The 23,397-nt window shown below is 41.6% G+C and overlaps 1 protein-coding gene across 1 annotated transcript in view; it reads right to left on the minus strand.

The window, feature by feature from the left end:
* Positions 1–4,183: 4,183 nt before the first annotated feature.
* Positions 4,184–23,397, minus strand: part of LOC126417051 (gamma-aminobutyric acid type B receptor subunit 2) — a 430,259-nt gene continuing 411,045 nt past the window's right edge. The window contains exon 21 of the mRNA XM_050084943.1: positions 4,184–7,684. Within this exon, the coding sequence (XP_049940900.1) occupies positions 7,535–7,684 (150 nt within the window). The 3' untranslated portion in view covers positions 4,184–7,534. The remainder of the gene's footprint in view (positions 7,685–23,397) is intronic.

Consider the following 23,397-nt stretch of genomic DNA (forward strand, 5'->3'; position numbering starts at 1 on the left):
CTGATATTTACGGTACACTCGTTACTACTTCGGAGATGCTGTTTCCTGTCACTCGTGCGCCGACTATAACACCACGTTCAAACTCACTTAAATCTTGAAAACCTGCCACTGTAGCAGCAGTAACCGATCCAACAACCGCGCCTGACACTTGTTGTCTTATATACGCGTTGCCGACAGCAGCGTCGTATTCTGCCTGTTTACATATCTCTGTATTTGCATACGCATGCCAATACCAGTACCTTTGGTGCCTCAGAGTATAAATTTAATTGTGTACAGTAACTATGCAGAACTTTGTGCGCTTTATTAGATGTGCCTTTGTCTATAGCTGCACAGATCACACAGTTTTTATGGCTCACCACGTTTGTACTACATGTGACGAATTACCAACTGTAACGTCAGTTTAATCCAGTGTTCTCTATCATTCCCTTTTCTTTTTATTCAGTGCACATTCTAAGTAGGCAGAACGTTTTGTGTCACGACAGCCCGTGTACGGCGACCGGTCGGGCATGTTGTGCCCAAAGAGTGCTCGCCTTTGGTGATTTTTTTCTTCGGGGGTGGAAAGTTTTGATAGTTTCACTTCATTGCGTATTCACTTGCAAGTGACTTGGGCTGTCTGTGTGCCCTTGAGGCCTTTGAGGGTTTTAGGTAGTCGTACGAATAAATGACAATAACTATTTACATGGAAGATACCGAATAAGTGGGGGTGTTATATTGACTCGAGACATCTTGCGTTTGTGTGATTGTCTTGGTAGAGCTTGGTCTACATTCGCAAGTTAGCGGACATTTCCCCGATACTCGTCTAATTTGTGAAAAAGACGACTTGCCTGGTCTTTTACCTTCTCAGCGACGGATTTTTCTCCAGTCAGGTCGTGTATTCTTCTCATACTGGCCTACCTTGGGGCGCCTAGGCTCCACTTCAAAAACCTGTTTTGTAGTAGTTGCAAACTGTATGTATTACATGTACATGTTGTTCTCCAAGACGTCGAGGCGTACAGCAGGGAGGGCTGTACAGTTGCTCTATAAAGTCTTAATTTCGTTGATGGGTTTAGATTCCCTCTCGAGAAAAACAGCGCGAGTGCTCGGATCATCTTCATAGTATTCAATTTTCTATCTTGTATGTGTGGGGTAAAAGTCATTCCTTCATCCAATAAGTCCGCCCCGATTGCTGAGTGGTTAGCGTCGTGGCTTGTCACGCCAAGGGGCCTGTGTTCGATTCCCGGCTAAGTCGGAGTTTTTCTCCTTTCAGGGACTGGATGTCGTGTTGTCCTCATCATCATCAGTGGAAGGCAACGGGAAACCACCACTGGAATCACTTCCCAAGACGCTCATTTTTTTTTTTTTTTTTTTTAAGTCCAATATCACTCCCAAGTATTTCGTCGTCGTAGTCCGGTGTACTGGCGGACCATGTATGGCGACTCTCATTCTCAGGTTCGGTCGTTTCTTCGTAAATAGCATTGCTGCAATTTTCGTAGGGTTCAGGATGATTTTAGTGCCGTTTGTCCAATGTTCGGTGACGGCTTGTTGTCGCAGCATCCTGTTGACAAGTTGCTCGATGTTCCTTCCAGAGGTTAGGAAGGACGTGTCATCGGCGTACAGACTGGCGGTGACGTGTTGAATGGTGGGAAAGCCGTTAATATACAAATTAAACAGGCATGGCGATACCATCGCACCCTGTGGGATGCCAACTTTCAGGCAGCGGGCGAGAGCGGGCGAGAGGGGGATGAAAGACGGCGGAGAGGGAGTGGTCGGCGGCAGATCGCTCCACGTGGACTTTTCGGTTTCAAACAGCTGGTGGTTACAAGACGTCACGAGGGTTTGCCCCGTTCCAGCACACGGCTTTAAGACGATGCTTTATCCACTTTGCGTTGATTACATGTAAATTCAAATTAGTACGAAAATACAATAGCGGTTCTAGGCGCTCAGTCCGGAACCGCGAGACTGCTACGGTCGCAGGTTCGAATCCTGCCTCGGGCATTGATGTGTGTGATGTCCTTAGGTTAGTTAGGTTTAAGTAGTTCTAAGTTCTAGGGGACTGATGACCACAGATGTTAAGTCCTATAGTGCTCAGAGCCATTTTGAAAATACAATACGATACGGAAAATGGAAGAGGAAATGGCTCTGAGCACTATGGGACTCAACTGCTGAGGTCATTAGTCCCCTAGAACTTAGAACTACTTAAACCTAACTAACCTAAGGACATCACAAACATCCATGCCCGAGGCAGGATTCGAACCTGCGACCGTAGCGGTCTTGCGGTTCCAGACTGCAGCGCCTTTAACCGCACGGCCACTTCGGCCGGCAATGGAAGAGGAGTTGAGACTAATCACCCGAGACGCTGATACGCTCTATAAGAATTTTATATTAAAACATATTAAATAAACAAATCTGCAATATGTGCAGTTTACTGAATAATTTATAACTTTTGAACCAACGCTGGTACAGACTAGATCGAGCGCTCATTATGAAGGTCTGGTCGAAACGCTACGACTGACGTCCTTGTATAATTTGCAGCGTTAATATTTCACTGTTAAAACGGCAACTTTATTAATCTGTTGTCAATAATTAATTAAAGCAAATAATACGACAGATATACGAATAGCAAGGCAACGTATGATAGCGGATGGCGTTATACACATTTCAAATTGCTTAGTTTGTGATATTTGTAATTATTACGTTATGCTACCTTTCTCTATTAATAATTTTTGCATAATTTTTCCCATATTTTTTTAACCTTCGTATATACGTAAATTCTGATCGGGGTATCAGACTGAGTGCTTCAAATCACTATGAAAACTGGTGCCTTATAAAGCACTGTAATGTTACTTAGTGGCACAAATGGACAAAAACTATTTTTCCTTTCTGCTAAGACAATTCAAAAACATTTAAACACTAATTCTGTGCAAACTACTGCAGCTAAGAATTTGTATATTTTATGTTTTTCTTATGAGAATTTGGGAGCGCATATAATGGTGGAAACACAATTAAGACTACTCTTCTATGTAAAATGTTATGCAAATAAGTGGTGATCAATGGAAATCAGTTATGAGACGAGGGTATTTAATGGGATACAAAACTCGGGGACAGAGTTCCGTATGCCTTTCCCACGCCAGGCCTGTGTCGCTGGAAGCGGCTCTTTGATGATAGTTTTTGCGGTTTCAGAACTGTTGAACGTAGCCGAATTTTGCGTCTGTGCACAAAATGAAGACAGAATTTTTCGCGAAGAAGCCGGACTTGGGATATTTTCGGTGTGGAACACGTACGGAATTGTTTTTCACGCGTTGTGTCTTTTGGTGATTGTTTCTGTAAGCAAGCGGGACTTCGCTGCAAAATCGTAGCTGTAGAATTCTGTTTCCATTCGACTGCCGCCAGAATAAGCCACTAAAGCCCTACTATGCGACTCTGTTCGTTTTTGAGCATTGGCGGCCGGGGTGGTCGAGCGGTTCTAGGCGGTACAGTCTGGAACCGCGCCACCGCTACGGTCGCAGGTTCGAATCCTGCCTCGGGCATTGATGTGTGTGATGTCCTTAGGTTAGTTCGGTTTAAGTATTCTAAATTCTAGGGGACTGATGACCTCAGAAGTTAAGTCCGATAGTGCTTAGAGCCATTTGAACCATTTTGAGCATTCCGAATTGTGTTCTTGGATACCAACAGGACTTCGCTTCTGATATGGTCGGGTTGGATTCTGATTTTTTTTCACCACTTTCGGGTGATTCATTCTGGAACAGTGCCACTGGACTTTTAAATTTGTTTAAACCAGTCGGGACTTTGAATATTTTGTGGCATCTGACACTTAAGAATTCACGCTAATGTCGAGTGAACTTTAGATCATTAGGCAGTGTTTTAGCGAACTGATAGATTTGCTAAATATCAATCGATGTTCTTCTGCTTAGTAATAATAAAAATAACAAACTAGTGGTAATACCTATTCCGCTACTGGAGTTCCATTACTTAAACAGAACGATTTTGATAGCTTTCCTTTAGCAGTATCACTGCAGCTACTTAGTAACTTCTCTTGTAAACAGAGGGCGAGTAATACTAAATAGGAGATCGCGTTATGGAAGTTATCTTCCAGCTCTTACATCTGCATCTCCATCAGATTAACACCTCACTAGGGCCTAAGTCACATAAAAGGAATCAGGTGTAAAATGACGAACACAGAGTTACAAAAACGATGTTCCTTTTAATAATCTATTCATCAATCAACAGCAATAGACTTAGTTACGTTCTACAGAACAAAAAATAGTAATATTTTTACTGCTTGGCACTTGAGAGAAATGCTTCCCACATGTTATAAAGTGGAAAATATATTGACATCAGTTCACTTAGGTCTACAGAAACAATAGTGCCAAGAGAGAAGAAGCGTTTAACATTCATATAGATCACATGAAATATGATTGCCTTTCAGTTTATACATTAATTGCACAATGAAAATTGAAAGTTTATTGCTCATCTTCGAGTTACATGTAGAGTCTTTTGACACATTATTACCTTCGGCGAGGGATTAAAATTAAAGTTAGTTCTAACGTTTTATACAGATCTAAACAACAAGGACTTTGAATGTAGAAGGATAAGCCATTATTTCACTACAACACATGTAAAATATCTCCGAAAATAGATCAAGTATTTCATTGGATGCGGCTTAGAGAAAACATTCGTCATGAGACTTACTAATTTTCATTAAGAGTACCGGTATTATGAGCATGGATCGCTTAAGAACTATCTCACCGAGAAACATTTTACAAAATAAAGTTGTAGAAACCGTGGAAGAAATTTTCTTGTGGGTGACATCAGATATTTTTAAACTTAAAATATATTTCTACCATAACCATCGTTCATTTACTTTCGCACAACGAAAGATATACATTAGTATACAAAATATCATTTACGCATGATATCATGAATGTCACTGTCACAAAATATAACTTTATTGAAAGATATGCGTGGTGTAATAATGGCTTGAAAGAATCATCCAAAAGTTGCTACAAGGATGTACGAACACAGATTTCATGCTAAATGTTCTCTAAGGTGGAAAGATATATTCCTACGAAAGAATTAATAGGCTCAGATTATTGATAACAAAACAAAAATTTATCTTTAATTTGATTAAAATGTAAAGTAAAGGCTCACAATAAATATATAATTAAATAGCATCCCTTAAAGAAAAACTGTTTCATTTTTTTCAGTTTTACGCAAAAAAATATCGCCAAAAACAATATGTTGGTTAGAAGAAATTTTATAAATCCAAAACATCTTCTTCCAGATGATAAACGAATAAAATTAATGTGGTAGGACTTCTTGTTTGTCTCCTTTCTTCCATCTAACTTTTGAACGACATTTTGTCAATGAATTTGCACAACAAATTCATATGTTATAATCCAATTTTCTTTTGTTATAGACAGACTAATTATAAACTATTTATTACAGAGTAATTTCAGTAATTGTCTCGTTAAATGACGTTATATTGGAAATACATTGGCGTCTTCAGAGTTCCATGGTTATTAAGGACGATTCTTGTAACACCATCGTAACATGTGAATTTTCTCTATGTGAAGATTTACCTTTATCATTCCTGCGATGACACTTCGACAAAGTTTACTTGCCCGCTAGCACAAAGTTTCTGTTTTGTTTACTGTATTGTAATGATGTTTAAACAGAATAGATTGCTTTACTGACTGGATATTCAGGAAGACCATACCGCTCACGCGTCTGTAGAAGACACTGACTGTATGACATAACAAAAACAAATAATTAAAATGTCTCTAGTTTTATACAGATGTACTACTCTGCATGAAATAGTGTTTCAATAATCGGTCTGACATATTACATAACAAGGAAGAGTCAATTTTCTTTGTTTTAGTTGCTCCAGAAAAGCAGTACTTATTTTGCTAATTTTAAGTTTTGTGATGTTTATAATGTCCATGAGCTATTACTAGTACTGAGTGAGAAAGAAACACGTATCGTTCTCCGGGACGCAATCATTGAGAACGTACAGTTATAAACCTACTGCTATGTTCGCCCACGCAACATAAACTAGCGCGTGTCAGTGCTACAGGATATTATTGTAAGAACATGCAAAGTAAGAAAGGATGCTGTGAAAACTTACAGGGTTCATAGTAATAATCTTATCTACCATTGTAACGAGTCATAGTCCAGTTGTGCATTTAGAGTGAATGAAATTTAAGTTAACTTCATTTCCAAATCAAATTATTTCCTCTGCTTCACTTCTATTCTCACCTTCTGTCATGGTAACTGGTTTTCGGTCAGTCAGCACAGGAAAAGTCATTTGCTGGTGTGGGAATCCTTCAGAAGATTTTCCGAAAGCAGTTATTGGCCAAATGTAGCGCAACGCTTGCGTTTGATACGGTTGAAAGCGTCATTGCAATTATGTACGCACAATTTTGTGTTGGTACGAATTTACTCTTTAACCAGAGCGTGCAAGTAGCGTAGCATAGCACAATATGTATACAGTTAATTAGCAAATTACAACCGTTGTGTTGAACTTTAAGGTGTTAGGGGAGAAGCAATGACACCAGCGGCAAACCAAGAATTTCCGACTTCTTGGAATTACACTATGCCCCTTGACTTCCTTTACGTATTTTCGCTCCGCAGGCAGAAATATAGAATGGTTAAGTGGAAAATGGTCCGTGTGGAGGATGAAGCTTCACTTTCTCTTTCAAAGAAATAAAAATATAAGCATCACACGTGAGTTTAGTAGAGTGTGAAACGCAATAAGACGTTATGAATAAAATCCACAACACATGATGTTACGCGGAAGACGACTGGAGAGGGAGACTACAAGTGGAAATTTGAATTAAAAATTTCAGGATGTAGCTTTCGACGCCGATGAGATCTGTTAACATTATTCTAGCTGAGAAAACTTGGTTGCATGACTAGTGTTCTTCTTGGGTTTTGCTTGTTTCATCCAACAATTCCTCTCTCAATCTCCTTCCAGGAGTTTATTATTATGTAGGATGTGATCCTCGAACTGAGATTGTCCAGTGACATGCCGCATTACGTGAAGTGTTGGACGTTTTTCCGACAGAGCCCAGTTGTTTGACAGATGATCTCCACCTGGTCGTATTGACTCAATATATCTGTAGCTACGTTCCGTTAATTTGATGATGAATAAATACTCTAAGCTCGTAATCTAAGTATGCTGTTGTAGCAGCTGTGACAGGAATTGAGATGAGAAGATAATTAGGGCAGTTTCAAGAGACATACGAGAAACATTTATTTGGGTTCTAGACGTGCTCATGACACTTTTTGATCAAATCAGCCACTAACAACGGATCGTGGATGAGGACTGTAGCTTCACAGGAGCATCAAACTGCATTTCTCCTGTGCAGCCAGAGTGTGGCCGCTGGGACGACGACGGGCTGCTGCGACCACAGTGGCCTCAGAGTTGGACAAGTAGAAGTACTTCGATTATAAGACGTGGTAACCAAGAACCTCGTTAGACAGATGGAGTCGAGCGACCAGACGTGGCAGACGCAGGTGGTTCGTAGCAGCTGCACCTCTTCAGGTGGCGCTATTTCTAGTCCTTGACGTTGGGAGCGCTGTCGCGGTCTCGCCCGCGGTTGCTGTTGGCCAGTTCACTCAAAGGGATGCCGAACTCCGCCGTCCCCCAAACGTCACAGTTGGGGCTGTAACTGGCAGCACGGGGTTTCCAGTTGGACCCAGACACCTGCAATCACGAAGTGGAAGCAAAAAGGTTAGTTGACACAAACTTATGACTGGGTTTCATAAATTTACTGTTGGTAAAAGAGCTTCCGTACCAAGAACCACTGGATGCATTTATGAGGGGCGTTTGAAAAGTCCGTGCAAAAATAAAAATTACTTAGGTGCTTGCGGTAAACCATTTTTATTTTTCGACATAGTCTCCTTTTAGACTTATACACTTCGTCCAACGCTGTTCTAATTTGTTGATTGCTTCCGAATAATAGGAATTGTCCAAGTCTGCAAAATAGCTATTAGTTGCTGCAACCACCTCCTCGTTTGAATAAAATCTTTGTCCCACCAGCCATCTCTTCAAATTGGGGAACAAATAGTTATCCAAGGGAGCCAAGTCTTGAGAACAGGGGGGATGTGAAACGAGTTGGAATTCTATTTCTATTAATTTTGCGACCACAGCTGCTGAGGTGTATGCGGGTGCATTGTCGTGATGGAAAAGGACTTTTCTACGGTCCAATCGCCTGCGTTTTTCTTGCAGCTCGGTTTTCAAACGGTCCAATAACGATGAATAATATGCACCTGTAATGGTTTTACCCTTTTCCAGATAGTCTATGAGGATTATCCCTTGCGAATCCCAAAATACAGTCGCCATAACCTTCCGGCCGAAGGAATGGTCTTCGCCCTTTTGGTGCACATTTTCCCTTGGTAACCCATTGTTTATATTGTTCTTTGGTCTCAGGAGCATAGTAATGTATCCATGTTTCATCCACAGTGACGAAACGACGCTTAAAGTCCTGCAGATTCTTCCTGAACAGCTCCAAACCATCCTTGCAATACTTCACGCGATTTCATTTTTGGTCAAGCTTGAGCAATCGCGGAACCCATCTTGCGGATAGCTTTCTCATGTCCAAATGTTTATGCAAAATATTATGTACCCGTTCATTCGAGATGCACACAGCACTAACAATCTCACGCACCATAACTCTTCTGTCATCCATCACCATATTATGGATTTTATCCATGATTTCTGGAGTCGTAACCTCCACAGGGCGTCAAGAACGTTCAGAATCACTTGTGCCCATAAGGCCACCCAGAAAATTTTGAAACCACTTATAAACTGTTCTAATCGAAGGTGCAGAGTCACCGTAATGTTTATCAAGCTTCTCTTTAGTCTTCATAGGCGTTTTGCCGAGTGGTCTACCCGACGGGAGGCCCTCGTAACACGACATTTTTTCATAACGTCCCGCTTTAAAATCTTTTTCGTCTATTTTTTGACAATAACTCGACTTCTTTGATTCACACGAATGCCAAACACAAAGAAATACGCCAATATGGCTGAAACCTGGTGTGCGTTCTTTCCAAAGTTGCTACTAACTAAACATGACCTCGATACGCGCCGGTGGTTCCATCTTTCTGACTTTGCACGGATTTTTCAAACTCCCCTCGTATGTGGTACTGAGTGTTAAGCCTTTTTTTACAGACATTTTACACATACAGCTGAAATCGCTACTCCTAAACACCAAATAATAATTAATACGATTTGTAGGGTTAGCAAAATACTTTGCGAATGGTCAGGAGTGACAAACAAGCAGTACGTTTTATGTGGAGAAGAACTCCGGAGTATGTGAGGCCAAATCTTGTCTTTTAAAAGTTCTTGCTGCTGTGGTCTTCATTCCGAAGACTAGTTTGATGTAGCTCTCAATGTTACTCTATCCTCTGCAAACCTCTTCATCTCCAAATAATTCCTGCAAACTACATCTTTCTCAGTACTTTAACTATATTCATCTCTTGGTTTCCCTCTACGATTTTTATCCTCCAGACTTCCCTCAAACACTAAATTGGTGATCCCTTGGTGTCTCAGAATTTATCCCATTAACCGATCCCTTCTTTTGGTCAAATAGTGCCACAAATTTCTTGTCTCCCCAATTCTATTCAGTACCTCCTCATTAGTTACGTGATCGACCCCTCTAATCTTCAATATTTTTCTGTGCGACTACATTACGAAAGCTTCTGTCCTCTTTTTGTCTTAACTGTATATCGTCCATGTTTCACATCCATACTTAGCTACACTCCAGACAAATATCGTCAGAAAAGACTTCCTAACCCTTAAATTGTAAGTAGGCTGTTCAGGTTTTTATATTGGTAACGCCACGTAGCGCTCTGTATGAAAATCACTGGCTGTGCTGTGTGCAGTCTGTGGCTGGTTTGCATTGTTGTTGGCTATTGTAGTGTTGGGCAGCTGGATGTTAACAGCACGTAGCGTTGCGCAGTTGGAGGTGAGCCGCCAGCAGTGGTGGTTGTGGGGAGAGAAATGGCGGAGTTTTGAAATTTGTAAGACTGGATGTCATGAACTGCTATATATATTATGACTTTTGAACACTATTAAGATCCAGTAAATAATAACTTTTATGATGTACTTAAAAAAAACGAAGGAGCAGAAATAGACATTTCCCTTCACAGGAATTGCATAAATAATTTTTTTAATGACTTGGTAACTTTCTTGCAGAGTAAGTTTTTGTGATGCATCACCCTAGTGTTAAGATGTGACATAGGTGTTAAACATGGCCATTTTTACTGTAATATTTTTTCTGCTTGAGCATTGTCATGTTTAGATATAAGTTATTGCATTTGCTGCTGCTGTTTGCCAGGCGTAGTGCTACTAAATTTCACTTTGTATTACTTTGTTAAGCTAGTTTTACTACTCATTTATTTTTCTTGTTGCTGCACATTGGCTCATATTAGTTGTAATGTTGCATTTACTTGGTAATTTAGATTTACTGCAGCTTGCGTCGCCAATTTCCATTTTCTTGTCATTGCTGTTTGTGTTAATTGTTTTGTGCTGCTGCATTGCCTCGTCCCTTAGTTTAGCATCTGAGCTCAGTAGATTTAAGTTAGCTCAAGAGGGGGTAGACTATATAAGAAACTAACTATGATGGATTGGAAGAAACGCATTGAGAAGCTATAAGAAAATGGTTTGGCCAAAAAAGTGGTGTACAGTGGAGAAAAACTATTTTTTAAAGAGGATATGAACAGAATACAGAAAGCATACTTGGATAGGATTTTTTTGGCTGGAGCAAATGTTGAAATAAGAGGGACGATCTATGAAATGAAGTTTTGGGTTGGACTGCAGTACCAAATGTTAAACTGAAAACAAACCCTGTCCTTTCCTTTTGTTTTATCCCACTATGTGTTTGTGTAATCTAGTATATTTGTGTTCTTCCTGTCTTTATGTGTTTATCTGATGAGAGTTACATTGTAGAATTTTTCTGATAATATGTTATTTACTTTGGAAAGATGTTTAGACATTATTTATTCTGTTTTGTTGCTCATATGTGAAGGTGATGTTTCAAAAGTTATTCTGATCTTTATGTATGTACTTACGTCATAATTCCTGTAACACTGATGTATCTGTTTATTTCTATTCTTTTGTAAAGCCCATATTACTACAAATGTTATCTGTATTGTTATGTTCTTTAATGATGTATTTTGTACCTTCGTAATTGTATTCTTATGCTGTAAATTTATAATTGTATAGACACCAGTTCTTCAAATTAAGTTACGTTTCACTGCACACGTTTCTGTTGGTCATAGTAATGCACAACATGTGAGAAGTAGGGACTGTTAGTGTTTGCACGTGTGTTAATAATTCAGCAAGGGACTGGATAACAGCATTGCTGGTTCTAAGGACAATTCCAAAAACTTTGTGAGTGCACAAGTGGTGGTTATGGACTTGCTATATTGTCTGCAAGACTCTTCAATGGTGATTGTGCACCTGCACAGTCACAACAGATGGCTGCTGGCCATCTCTGCAAGGACTACAGTGGGTCTACACCTTTGATGACTCACCAACACCATTATTTCTACAAGGACTGCAGTGGGTCTGCACCTCTGGTGGCCCAGCAGTACCATAATCTCTACAAGGACTGAAGTGGGTCTGCACCTTTGATGACCCACTAATACCATTATCACTACTTCTTCAAGACTGCATGGAAATCCACTACATCCGTGAGCATTTTCTTTTACTGCTCAGACTTTGAGAAAAACACTGCAATTTTACTGTGATGAACGATCAGGACTGTCTTTATGGACTGTGAGAAAATTTTAGCTTTTGACCAACATTGTATGAATAAGTGAGTGCATTTGATATCTTTGTTATTGTAATTATGAAAAATTTTATCAAATCATTATTGGCCACTGCCCAAAACAATTTGTAAAACTTTTTGTGGGGAGCATGGAGGCTATGTAAGTAGGCTGTTCACTTTTTTATATTGGTAACGCCACGTAGCGCTCTGTATGAAAATCACTGGCTGTGCTGTGTGCAGTCTGTGGCTGGTTTGCATTGTTGTTGGCTATTGTAGTGTTGGGCAGCTGGATGTTAACAGCGCATAGCGTTGCGCAGTTGGAGGTGAGCCGCCAGCAGTGGTGGATGTGGGGAGAGAAATGGCGGAGTTTTGAAATTTGTAAGACTGGATGTCATGAACTGCTACATATATTATCACTTTTGAACAATATTAAGGTAAATACATTGTTTTTTCTCTATCAAAATCTTTCATTTGCTAACTATTTCTATCAGTAGTTAGTGCCTTCAGTAGTTTGAATCTTTTATTTATCTGGCAGTAGCGGCGCTCGCTGTATTGCAGTAGTTCGAGTAACGAAGATTTTTGTGAGGTAAGTGATTTGTGAAAGGTATAGGTTAATCATGTTAGTCAGGGCCATTCTTTTGTAGGAATTATTGAAAGTCAGATTGCGTTGCGCTAAAAAATATTGTGTGTCAGTTTAAGCACAGTCCTGTATAATTATTCAAAGGGGACGTTTCATAAACTATATTCGATCTTAACAATTGTCTCTTCTCCAGCAAAAGTTTTCTCGCCATTGCCAGTCTACATTTTACGTCCTCTCTTCTGCGCAATCATCAGTTACTTTACTTGCCAAATGGCGAAACTCATCTACTACTTACAGTATCTCGTTCCCTAAACTAATTTCCTTACCGTCACGTGTTTTAATTCGACTACATTCCGTTTTCCTTGTTTTGTTTTCGCTTATGTCTGTCTTATATCCGTCTTTCAAGACACTGTCCATTCCGTTCAACTGCTCTTCCAACTCCCTTGGTGTCTCTGACAGAATTACAATATCTCCTTGAACTTTAAGTCCTACTCCATTTATTTTTTTTTTATTTCCGCTACTCCTTGATCAGTGCACAGATACTTTAAATACATTTATAAGAATGTGTTGAGATCTGCGTCTGTAGCAAACAGCGCTTAGACGGTTCTCATGTGGCAACTTCCCTGTGATACAAGCAGAAAATTTAGGGCACAAGAACAATTCGGTTTATAAATGCCGGTTACATGATGTACTTCATTCTTTAAATGTAAGTTATGAGTTAGTTTATTATTTATGAAAAAAAACAATCTGTATGTTTTAGCACGTAATGTGTTTGCAATCTGATAGGACATGTGGCCAAAACGGAGACATATTTGACAGAGTTGGCGGGGGATCGGAACTGGGGAAGCGTTGTTTGTTGTAGACGTGCACCTATTTTTGTTATTGCAATTTTTAATGACGCTGTGAAATTTATTGATTATGGTAATATTACACACATTATTGTGTGGCATCAGTTTAACTGTGTTAGTTGTTAAAGCTAATGTTTGGCATGCAACGCAATTCTCATCATCGAGCATTGATTTTAAAAAGCTGTTTTACATTACTCTGGATCACATGAAGTGCTGATGATAGCAACATCAGTTGTAGTGTGTTTCCTATAGATTTAATATATGTGTTTGACACGGTATTTGTTAATACATAAATCACCAAAGTTGCTGCTTGTATCAGTATCACGTTCAGTGAATTTTAATACTTCGTCTCAATGGACTTTTAACCCCTAGCCATCTTTCACCATGCCTAATAGTGCACAAGTTTTCGGAAGTGGTTCGGAAGTGGATGGAAAACACATGTAGCGTTACATCAAGCTAAGATACTGCCGAATTTGTTCAATATTTTACCGGCGTCCGGCAGATATGATTTTGTCTTATGCTCCTCGTTGTGTTTTGTTTGCTCGGCCTGTATGTTCTACCTGAAAGCACGAGGTATTTTTCTCCTGTTGCAAATTGGCCTACTCGTTTCAACACCTGCACATAATAAAAAACTACTATATAATCCTAAAAAAACTGTTCTTTTTAGATTTTTTGATTCACTGATTACGAATCCAGTGTCGGAATTCCAAAATTTCAAATGGCGGATTCTATTTGGCGGACCACAAACTACAAATTTAGCAGAGTTAAACTGCAGGTGTACAGTATTTTGAGGTCACTGACAACGACTTAGAAGTCGAAATTGCCTTACCGAAATGTTTTATTCGATATTACACATTTTTAAATCGACGTAATCTGCTTCGGAAATGGCGCTCTCGGGTTATTCACTGGTAGATAGTTCGAAACTCATACCTTTTATCTCAGGTGGGTTTTGTTTATCATCTTCAATTGTTATTTTCTGGAATGTCGAGATGAGTGGATCCGAATATTTCTAGAAGCTGATGGAACAAGCTATTCACAGTTCTGTCACTGAAGTATTTCCGTGTTATGTCTCTCGGCAATGGAGCAACTTCAACTAGGGCATATCTACATCTACATGGATACTCTGCAAATCACATCTGAGTGTCGGGCAGAGGGTTCATCGAACCATCTTCGTATTTCTCTTTTATTTTTATTTTTTTAAAAGAAAAACAGCACCTATATCTCTCCATGCAAGCTCTGATTTCCCTTTTTTTATTATGGTGATCTTTTCTCCGTATGTAGGTCGGCGGCAGGAGAAAGTTGGTGAGTGAAATATAGTGAGAAGATATCGCCGCAACGAAAAACGCCTTCGTTTTAATGATGTCCACCCCAAACTCTGTATCATTTCAGTGACACTCCTTCACTATTTCACGATGCTAAAAAACGTGCTGCCCTTCTTTGAACTCTCCCGATGTACTCCGTCAGTCCTATCTGGTATGGATCCCACACCGCACAGCAGTATTCTAAAAGAGGACGGGCAAGGATAGTGTAGCAGTCTCTTTAGTAGATATGTTACATTTTCTAAGTGTCCAGGCAATAAAACACAGTCTTTGGTTAGCCTTCCCCCACAACATTTTCTACGTGCTTCAAAACTACGTGGATTGTCCGCCTACGTAACTGCGCGATCAACGCGACTCATTGCTAAGCGAAGGGGCCAGGGTTCGATTCCCGGCGTGGTCGGAGATTCTCTCCGCTCGGAGACTGGTTGTTTTGTTGCTCTTATGTCCGTATCGTCATACTGATGTTACATAGTGGAGATATGTTGATGGGCACCCTCCGAAAGCGAATTAAAAAAACTACGTAGACTGACGGCATCGGGTATTATTGCAGAATATAGTGCATTATTGCACAATAATTAACTACATTGTCGTACTGCTACACGGTAGGAAAATTAACGTCAACTGAAATCGCGCAAATATGCTCATCCAAATACTTTTGAACTCCGGAACTATACTATCAAGATAGTATGAGAACCATTTACGAAAGTGGAGCGATAGAGAAAAGAATTTGTAACCAACGGTTACGGATAATAGCGAAAGCAGTTAAGTTTCAAGTCGATATACATAATTATGCCAGCTAAAAATGTCATAAACGTACCTTCTTGATTGCTGCCAATCTTATTTTATCCTGACAGCTGGGCAGGATCGCTGCCAAATGTTACATATGCCACACAAACAATATCCGAAAAACGCGTCGTTATCCTGTTCATTGTTTATCGGGAAATGTCACGGTACTTATCGTATCGACTTGCGACTAGAAAGTCACTGCGTCAATTGCCAAGTATGCACGAGTGAAGTCTACAAACGATCTCGCGAGGCTAAAATCCAAACGTTCATCTTTTTCTGTTTCTGTTCTGTCCAGGTACTGAAACGAGTTGGCGCGCTGTATGCAATATACTTTCTTCTTGAATACGTCCTTAAGGCGGTTGAGCTTGCGTGGAGGGCCTTCAAAATCTGATAATACACAGATCCTGAGGAGCAGTGTGCTCAGCACACCCTCACTTTATGGAGGATGATGGAAGCTGGAGGCGTGGAGATACAAATCAATGTGGGTGGCTTTCCTGCCTACCTTGTGTAGTTCCGTCAGCTTCGCTCTTGGCTAGGACGTCCGAAATGTGGAGTTCGTCATTCGCTTCCGCCTACAGTAAATTTGATGCTGGGCGCAGAGATTTAAAAGGCCGGAGAAAGTCCTGAAGCCTTTCACTCCCGTGTGTCCAGACCACAAATGTGTCATCAACGTAACTAAAAAAAACATTTTAGACAGGGCAATGAGAGCTGTGAGCAATCATCTTGAGGATTAAGAAGCCGGTACAGCTGAATTTAGTCTGTTTTTAATTATCAGATCACACTGGAAAAACATACCCTCAAGTGACATCTGCATAATAATTAACCATGAAAGAGTAACAGGCCCTAAAATACACACCAGAATGAAAATATTTTTAAAAATTTAATTTTTATAATGTTTTAAAAACATGTAAAATAGAGAAAACTGTACTCACATAACTAAGTCATAACAGTTAAGTAGACCGGAAGATGGAACCACACATTCGTTGTCAGACCATGCTAAGAAAACCGCTAAATAGCGTTATTTTATGAATAAAAATCATTGGGACGTATGGATCCAAGTCCACAACTGTCCGTGGGGACTAAACATACTACATCTACATCTATATACTAGTTCTACAACTTTGCTTCCGCCGTTTTTTCTCGAAGTTCAGGACTTTATTGTGAAAAACTTGCAGAAAATTTACGATTCAAAGTAGTGGCCACCGTTGGCCACTGCTTTCTCCTAGCTTTATGGCAGCATACGAATCCCGCCGTGTATAAACTGGGCATCTTTTGAGGGGAGCCACGGATCGATCCAATTTTGCACTTGTTCATATGACCGCAAGTGTCTAGGTCGTGTGTCATGGATCGAGAAAGGTGGCAGTCAGAGGTAGGAATATCTAGGTAATACAGGGGATAGTGTAGAACTTCCCATTTCAACGTTTCCAAGAATGTTTTGACCGGATTTTTGACATGGGGTCGTGCACTGTCATGCTGCAAAACATTTTTTCTTGTCTATCGCTGTAGTGTGGCCGTTTGTCTTTCAGTGCTCGGCTCAAACACATCAGTTGCTTTCGATTACGATCTCCTGTGATTGTTCCCGTCGGTTGCAGCAGCATCGAAAGCTTTGTCTCTTTCACAACCACGCCAGTCATCAACGACAAAATCATCATTCTTGAAGCATGGAAACCATTTTTTGCGAAGTTCTGTCACTAACAGGCGTCTTTTCATAGGTGTTACCCAGCTTTTTATGAACCTCAGCCGCAGATTTCTTCATATCAAGGCAGAAAATTAAAACCTCCCGCAGATGACGAGAATTGGGCTCGTAAGTTGTAATCAGTCTAGAATAACTTTATGATGCAATCAAAAATCGACTGATATTTTGATGGCGTTATGTTCTCAAATACCTAAGCTTACTCTATGACACTTACGAGGAACGACTTGCACCACTACCTTCCACTACTGCCGTCTATTGCAAAACGGCGGAAGCAAAGTTGTAGACCTAATACATACTCCGACAGCTACTGTACGGTGCGTGGCGGAGGGTAGCCAGAATCACAACTAGTACTTTCCTTTCGTGTTCCACATGCAGACAGAGCGAGGGAAAAACGGCTGTCTATACGCTTCCGTATCAGCCCTAATTTCTCGTATCTTGTCTTCGTGATCTTTACATGAAATGTATGTTGGCGGCAGTAGGATCGTTCTGCAGTCAGCTTCAGACGCCGGTTCTCTAAACTTCCACAGTAGTTTTCTTCGAAACCAAAGTCTTCTTCCCTCCAGATTTTCCCACTTGAGCTCCCGAAGCATATCCATAACACTTGCATGCTTATCGAACCTACCGTAACAAATCTAGCAGTCCGCTTCTGAATTGCTTCGGTGTCTTCTTTCAATTCGACCTGATGCGGATCCCAAACAATCGAGCAGTAAACAAGAATAGGCCGCACTAGCGTCCTATATGTGGTCTCCTTTACTGAAGAGCCATACCGTCCTAAAATTTTCCCAACAAACCAAAGTGAACCATTAGCCTTCCCTACCACAATACTCACATGCTCTTTCCATTTCACATCGCTTCGCAAAGTTAGGCCCAGATATTTAAAGGACGTTGTTGTAACCGCAGGAATAAGCCAAGTGTAATTACAATCGTTTCAGGCAGTACCTAGAGAACAGTACGTAGGAAGAAGTTAAAGTTGTAGCGCTGGACGCCAGGCGTGGCCGAAGGGTCAGCCGAGGCGGCAGTCAAACTGCTGGGCAGCGGCGCTTGATAAGAAAGCAAACAGCCAGCAGATACAAACGAAGGTCTGTGTAGGAATTCATGATAAGCAATCAATTAAGAATATCGACAGAAAGCATTCATGGCTAGAGAGAGAGGTCTGGGAGTGGAGAGAGAAAGAAAGAGGGCCCTTGGTGGGGACAGCGCTACGTCATGAGGAGCCAATGGAGGCCTCTGGACGCTGTGCGTGACCATATAGGGAGAGGCGCCTCTATCCCTCCACTCAGCCTCTGAAGAACAATAGCAACAGCAATGCTTTAACGATACCAAATAAGGACAAGTTGCCTTCGACGCTACGTCATGCCAAGCGCTGGCGGGGTCGAAGGGGGAACGCTAACAAAACCCGAGAGCACGCCGCTCTGGGGGTCTTCTTGTCGAGTAGTTAGTCAGGGTGATAGCAGCAGCCGACTTGGGCTGAGGAACGGGCTGTAGGCAGGCAGCCGGAGATGGTCGCTGGAGAGCGTTAGGGCGTAGCCGCGAGACTCTAACGTAGGGTGCTAGGAAATATTGTAGAGCTTCTAGTAGGCAGTCGGAACGGTGGAGTCAGTCACCGTCTCTGTATTAGACGTGGCCTCCCTGTGAATGCAATCACCACGCAGATAGGGTGATCTGTATTCATTCAGAATAAACTGCAATTTGTTAAAGTTAGCAAGACTTTAATACTATCCGCTTACTAGCCTTGTACCTTCACACATCTTAGCCAGATCAAAAAGTCTCCCTCTCACTAAGATCAACCGGCTAAATCCCGTTCACGAACCGTGTCGCTCAATCCCTCGCAATACCCACGCTTGGGACGCGACAACGTGACTGCTGCAAGCAGGACACTGCTAGTACTGTATCCGAAAATTACAGGTTTCTTTTTCCTACTCATCCTCATTCCTTCATTAAGAGCTAGCTGCCATTCATCACACCAACTGGAAATTCTGTCTAGGTCATCTTGTATCAACCTACAGTCACTTATCTTCCACACCTTCCTGTAAATCACTGCATGATAAGCGAACAACCGCAGATTGCTGCCCACGCTGTCTGCCAGATCATTTATGTATACATGGTGAAAAGTATTTAAACTGAAAAACTCTGGGAGATTGTAGGGGACATTAAAACAAATATTTTTCCATAATATCGTTTTTACCTATGAGGACTATTCAAACCGGTAGAGGAAGATTTCTCTGGCGGCAAATTAATTAAACCAACATCACTTTTCCATTTTTTATGTCCAAGAGACAACACATTAACACAACCCAATTTCAATTACAATAGATTTTCAAAAATTCCTCCATTGACACGTAAACAAACGTTACACCGTCGGATCATGTTCTGTCTGACGCTGGTAAAAACCCCAGGAGTATCCTGTATTCTTCCTGCTGCTGCTAGTATCTGGGCAACCAGATCCTCTTCTGATGCAACAGGAGTTGCGTAAACAAGGTTGCGCGTCTCTCCCAACACAAAGAGTCCAGACAGAAAGTCCGCATATCTGCGGATCGAGTAGGCCATGGTACAGGACCACCTCTGCCAATCTAGGTTTCTGGGAACCGTCTGTCCAGGAATCGACGCACACGACGACTGAAATGTGCCGGCGCCCCTCCATGTTGGAACCACATGTGTTGTCTTGAAGGGAGCGGGACGTCTTCCAGCAATTCTGGCAATGCTGTGGCGAGAAAATTGTAATAGTGCCTGCCATTTAATGGCCTAGGTAGCAGATACGGCCCAATTAAACAGTCACCAACAACACCCACCCACACATTAACAAAGAACGGCACTTAATGAGCGCTTGTAACTGTGGCATGTGGGTTATCCTCACTTCAAACATGCGAATTGTGCATGTTGAAGACTCCATCACGGCCGAACATTGCTTCATCGGTAAACAACACAGGGGATGGAAATGTAGGATGCATTTCACACTGTGCCAGGTACCACTGCGAAAACTGTGCTCTGGGTGGATAATCAACTGGTTCCAGGTTGTGGACACGCTGTAAGTGAAATGGACGTAACAACTGCAGTCGAAGGACTGTTCTCACATTCGTCTGATTCGTCCCCATGTTACGTGCAATTGCACGAGTGCTGACTGGGGGATCCCGCTCCACATGCTGAAAGACAACTTCCACAAATTGCAGCGTTCTTACCGTGCGACGGCGTTCCTGTACAGGTATTCTGCTAAATGACCCGGTCTCACACAGACGTTGGTACACAGCAGCAAAGGTCGTATGATTCGGCGATTAGGATATTGTTGTTGATAAACCCGCTGTGTAGCTCGTCCGTTGTGGTGCGCTACGCAGTACGCACCAACCATTCAGTGTACTTACTCCGGGTGTATCGCTCCATTAGTAACCAGAGACAATGCACTACTATACTGGTGGACAGCAGTTGCCTACAACTGAATTTCGTAATACAGCCTCTAACAACTGAAGAGCGTAATACGGCCTCCACCGGTTTAAATACTCCTCATAGTAAAAAATGACTTTAGGGAAAAATATTTGTTTTGATGTCCCCTACAACCTCCCAGAGTTTGTCGGTTTAAATACTTTTCACCCTGTATAGAAAGCGGCAACGGTCCTATCACACTTCCCTAGGGCGCTCCTGATGTTACCATCGTAATGGCAGTAGACTGCTAACACGAACACACATTTAAAAACTTTATAGAAACTTGAAGAGCGGCTGGTTTACAGCACAGAGGGGGAGAGAAGTTGCGCAATTTCCCCAAAATTAGAGTGCACCATGTTTATCAAACAAGAGGCTAACTAACAGGGAATGAGAAGATCAAGTACCGTGCTCCGGGAATGAGCACAAAATGCAGTTGTGCTAGGTGTTCATTTTCTTTACATCACCTTCTTCGTTAATAAGCTTCTTGCTCGATACACGTGGTCCAACTTTTTGGGCTACTGCGAGACTGCACTGCAAGTACCCTCTCTGTTCTTTAAAAGAGCCGCTCATTACATCCTTATATCGTTTTTTATGTATCTTCGTGTTAGCAGTGGATTTCAGTAATTTAATTTGTTGAAGCCCTACAGACCGTTGTGGGCTTGAATTCCTATGTCCAGATGATCTTGATTCATTGACATACCGCCATTTAGCGGTTTATTAGCTTGGTCTGGGTTCCACGTTCCGGGCTACTTAACTGTTATAACGTAATGAGGTGAGCACAGTTTCGTCTGTTTTTTGTTTTCTTTGTTTTTTTTTGTTTTTTTAATTTTTTCGTATTTTGGATATTTTAGCGTCTGTTACTTTTTCTTAATTCGTTGCTATGTAGATGTTACCTGAGGATATGGTTTTCAGTGGCACTAAGCCGTTTGCGATCTGATAATAAAAAGAATGATTGAATACAGTTGAAACCGCATCTTGATCCCCAAGGCATTTGAAAAAGCGTGTATGCTTCAGCGTAGCTCTTTCAAGCTTTGTAATATTGATTTGCGGCAAGGTTCCACCGACTTGTCGCCAGTACGAATAACTTGAACTGTGCATGCTTCACTGTAGTGGCATGGAATTTTAAGAAAACTTCATGTCAGTCCGAAAAACATAAAATGGTATGCACACTGGTGTCCAAAATTAGAGCAACATATCGCTATTTCCCCGTCATGTGGCTAATTCACAATATAATCACACAAACTGTCAACGTATGTCCGTACGATCGTGTTCTCCACGGAAGATGGCATTCCGGTTCAACTGACAACCATGCTAATGATGGCGTCAGGGCACCTATCAATCGTGGTAGTCTTCACTTAAAACCTCCGGGCTGATAGGCCGTGGTCGTATAAAACTCTCCCCTGACGTTTCGTCTACGACTGTGGGAGAGGGAGACATCGTCCGAGGTAAAGCGGCGAACTTCAAGGAGAACTCGAGGAAGCGCTGATTATATAGGCAGTACAGAGGGCGCCACTGTCGATCACGTGGCGTCGGCTATGAGACAGTCTCTGGTAATGCCAACATTCGCGATTGAAAGTAATCGATCGTCAAGCTTGCGGTGCAACGCTGGCATCCAAATTTTATCCAGTTCAACACCTTCGTCTTTCCTGTTAAAATTATTACGATGTTTGTCAATCTCGATAGGGAAGAGCTTTATACATCGACCACGGCCTATCAGCCTGGAATTTTTAAGTGAAGACAATACCGGCCGTGAAAGCCTACATTGTATGATCAATCGTGGTAGTGTTTGATGAGTAGTCCCACGTCCACAATCACCGTGTACACAGTCATAGACGGTGCAGTACGGCGCAGACAAGACGCCTACAGACTCTCTGCGGTGGACGGCCGTAGGAAGAATGGAAGCAGGATATTCGCAAACTGATGTGGCATGATGGCTTAATGTGAATCGGTCTCTTGTTTTTCGGATGTGGCGACAGTTTATATAGAACGAAACTGTATCGCGAAGCCCAGGGCAGGGCGACCACATGTAACATCAGAAAGAGAGGACCTGTAAGAGCACGACGATACTGTCTTAGGTCGTCGGCACACGGACGGTGCTGTCGAACGTCAACGTTGAGCGTGCTGAGTTCAACGTGCTGCTGAACGCTCAGGAACGATGCGACTTGTGCATACGGTACGTGGTATAAACGATCACAACGCACTCTGGCGACAGTTGCTGGATGTTTCTAGCTCGTAAATCACACTGTTTACTAAACGGGTGCGTGTAAGATTTTCACATTAACTCTATCAAAACGCACATTTCCTCCATCGCCCATAGGCTAGTCACGTTGTTCTATATGTAATATATACAAATAAAAACTTCAACATCCATGTACATGTTTAAAGACGAAAAGGAAAGTACCATATCCAATAAGTAAGGACACAGGATTATAAAAGTTCTATTACAAACAGTGCGGAATCAGCATGGGTTTCGAAAAAGATGGTCATGTGAAACCCAGCTCGCGCTATTCGCCCACGAGATTCAGAGGGCCATAGACACGGGTTCCCAGGTAGATGCCGTGTTTCTTGACTTCCGCGAGGCGTTCGATACAGTTCCCCACAGTCGTTTAATAAACAAAGTAAGAGCATATGGACTCTCAGACCAATTGTGTGATTGGATTGAAGAGTTCCTAGATAACAGAACGCAACATGTCATTCTCAATGGAGAGAAGTCTTCCGAAGTAAGAGTGATTTCAGGTGTGCCGCAGAGGAGTGTCATAGGACCGTTGCTATTCACAATATACATAAATGACCTTGTGGATGACATCGGAAGTTCACTGAGGCTTTTTGCAGATGATGCTGTGGTGTATCGAGAGGTTGTAACAATGGAAAATTGTACTGAAATGCAGGAGGATCTGCAGCGATCTACGCATGGTGCAGGGAATGGCAATTGAATCTCAATGTAGACAAGTGTAATGTGCTGCGAATACACAGAAAGATAGATCCCTTATCATTTAACTAC

The sequence above is a fragment of the Schistocerca serialis genome, chromosome 8 (assembly GCF_023864345.2).
Source record: "Schistocerca serialis cubense isolate TAMUIC-IGC-003099 chromosome 8, iqSchSeri2.2, whole genome shotgun sequence".
In the NCBI taxonomy this organism is placed as follows: domain Eukaryota; kingdom Metazoa; phylum Arthropoda; class Insecta; order Orthoptera; family Acrididae; genus Schistocerca; species Schistocerca serialis.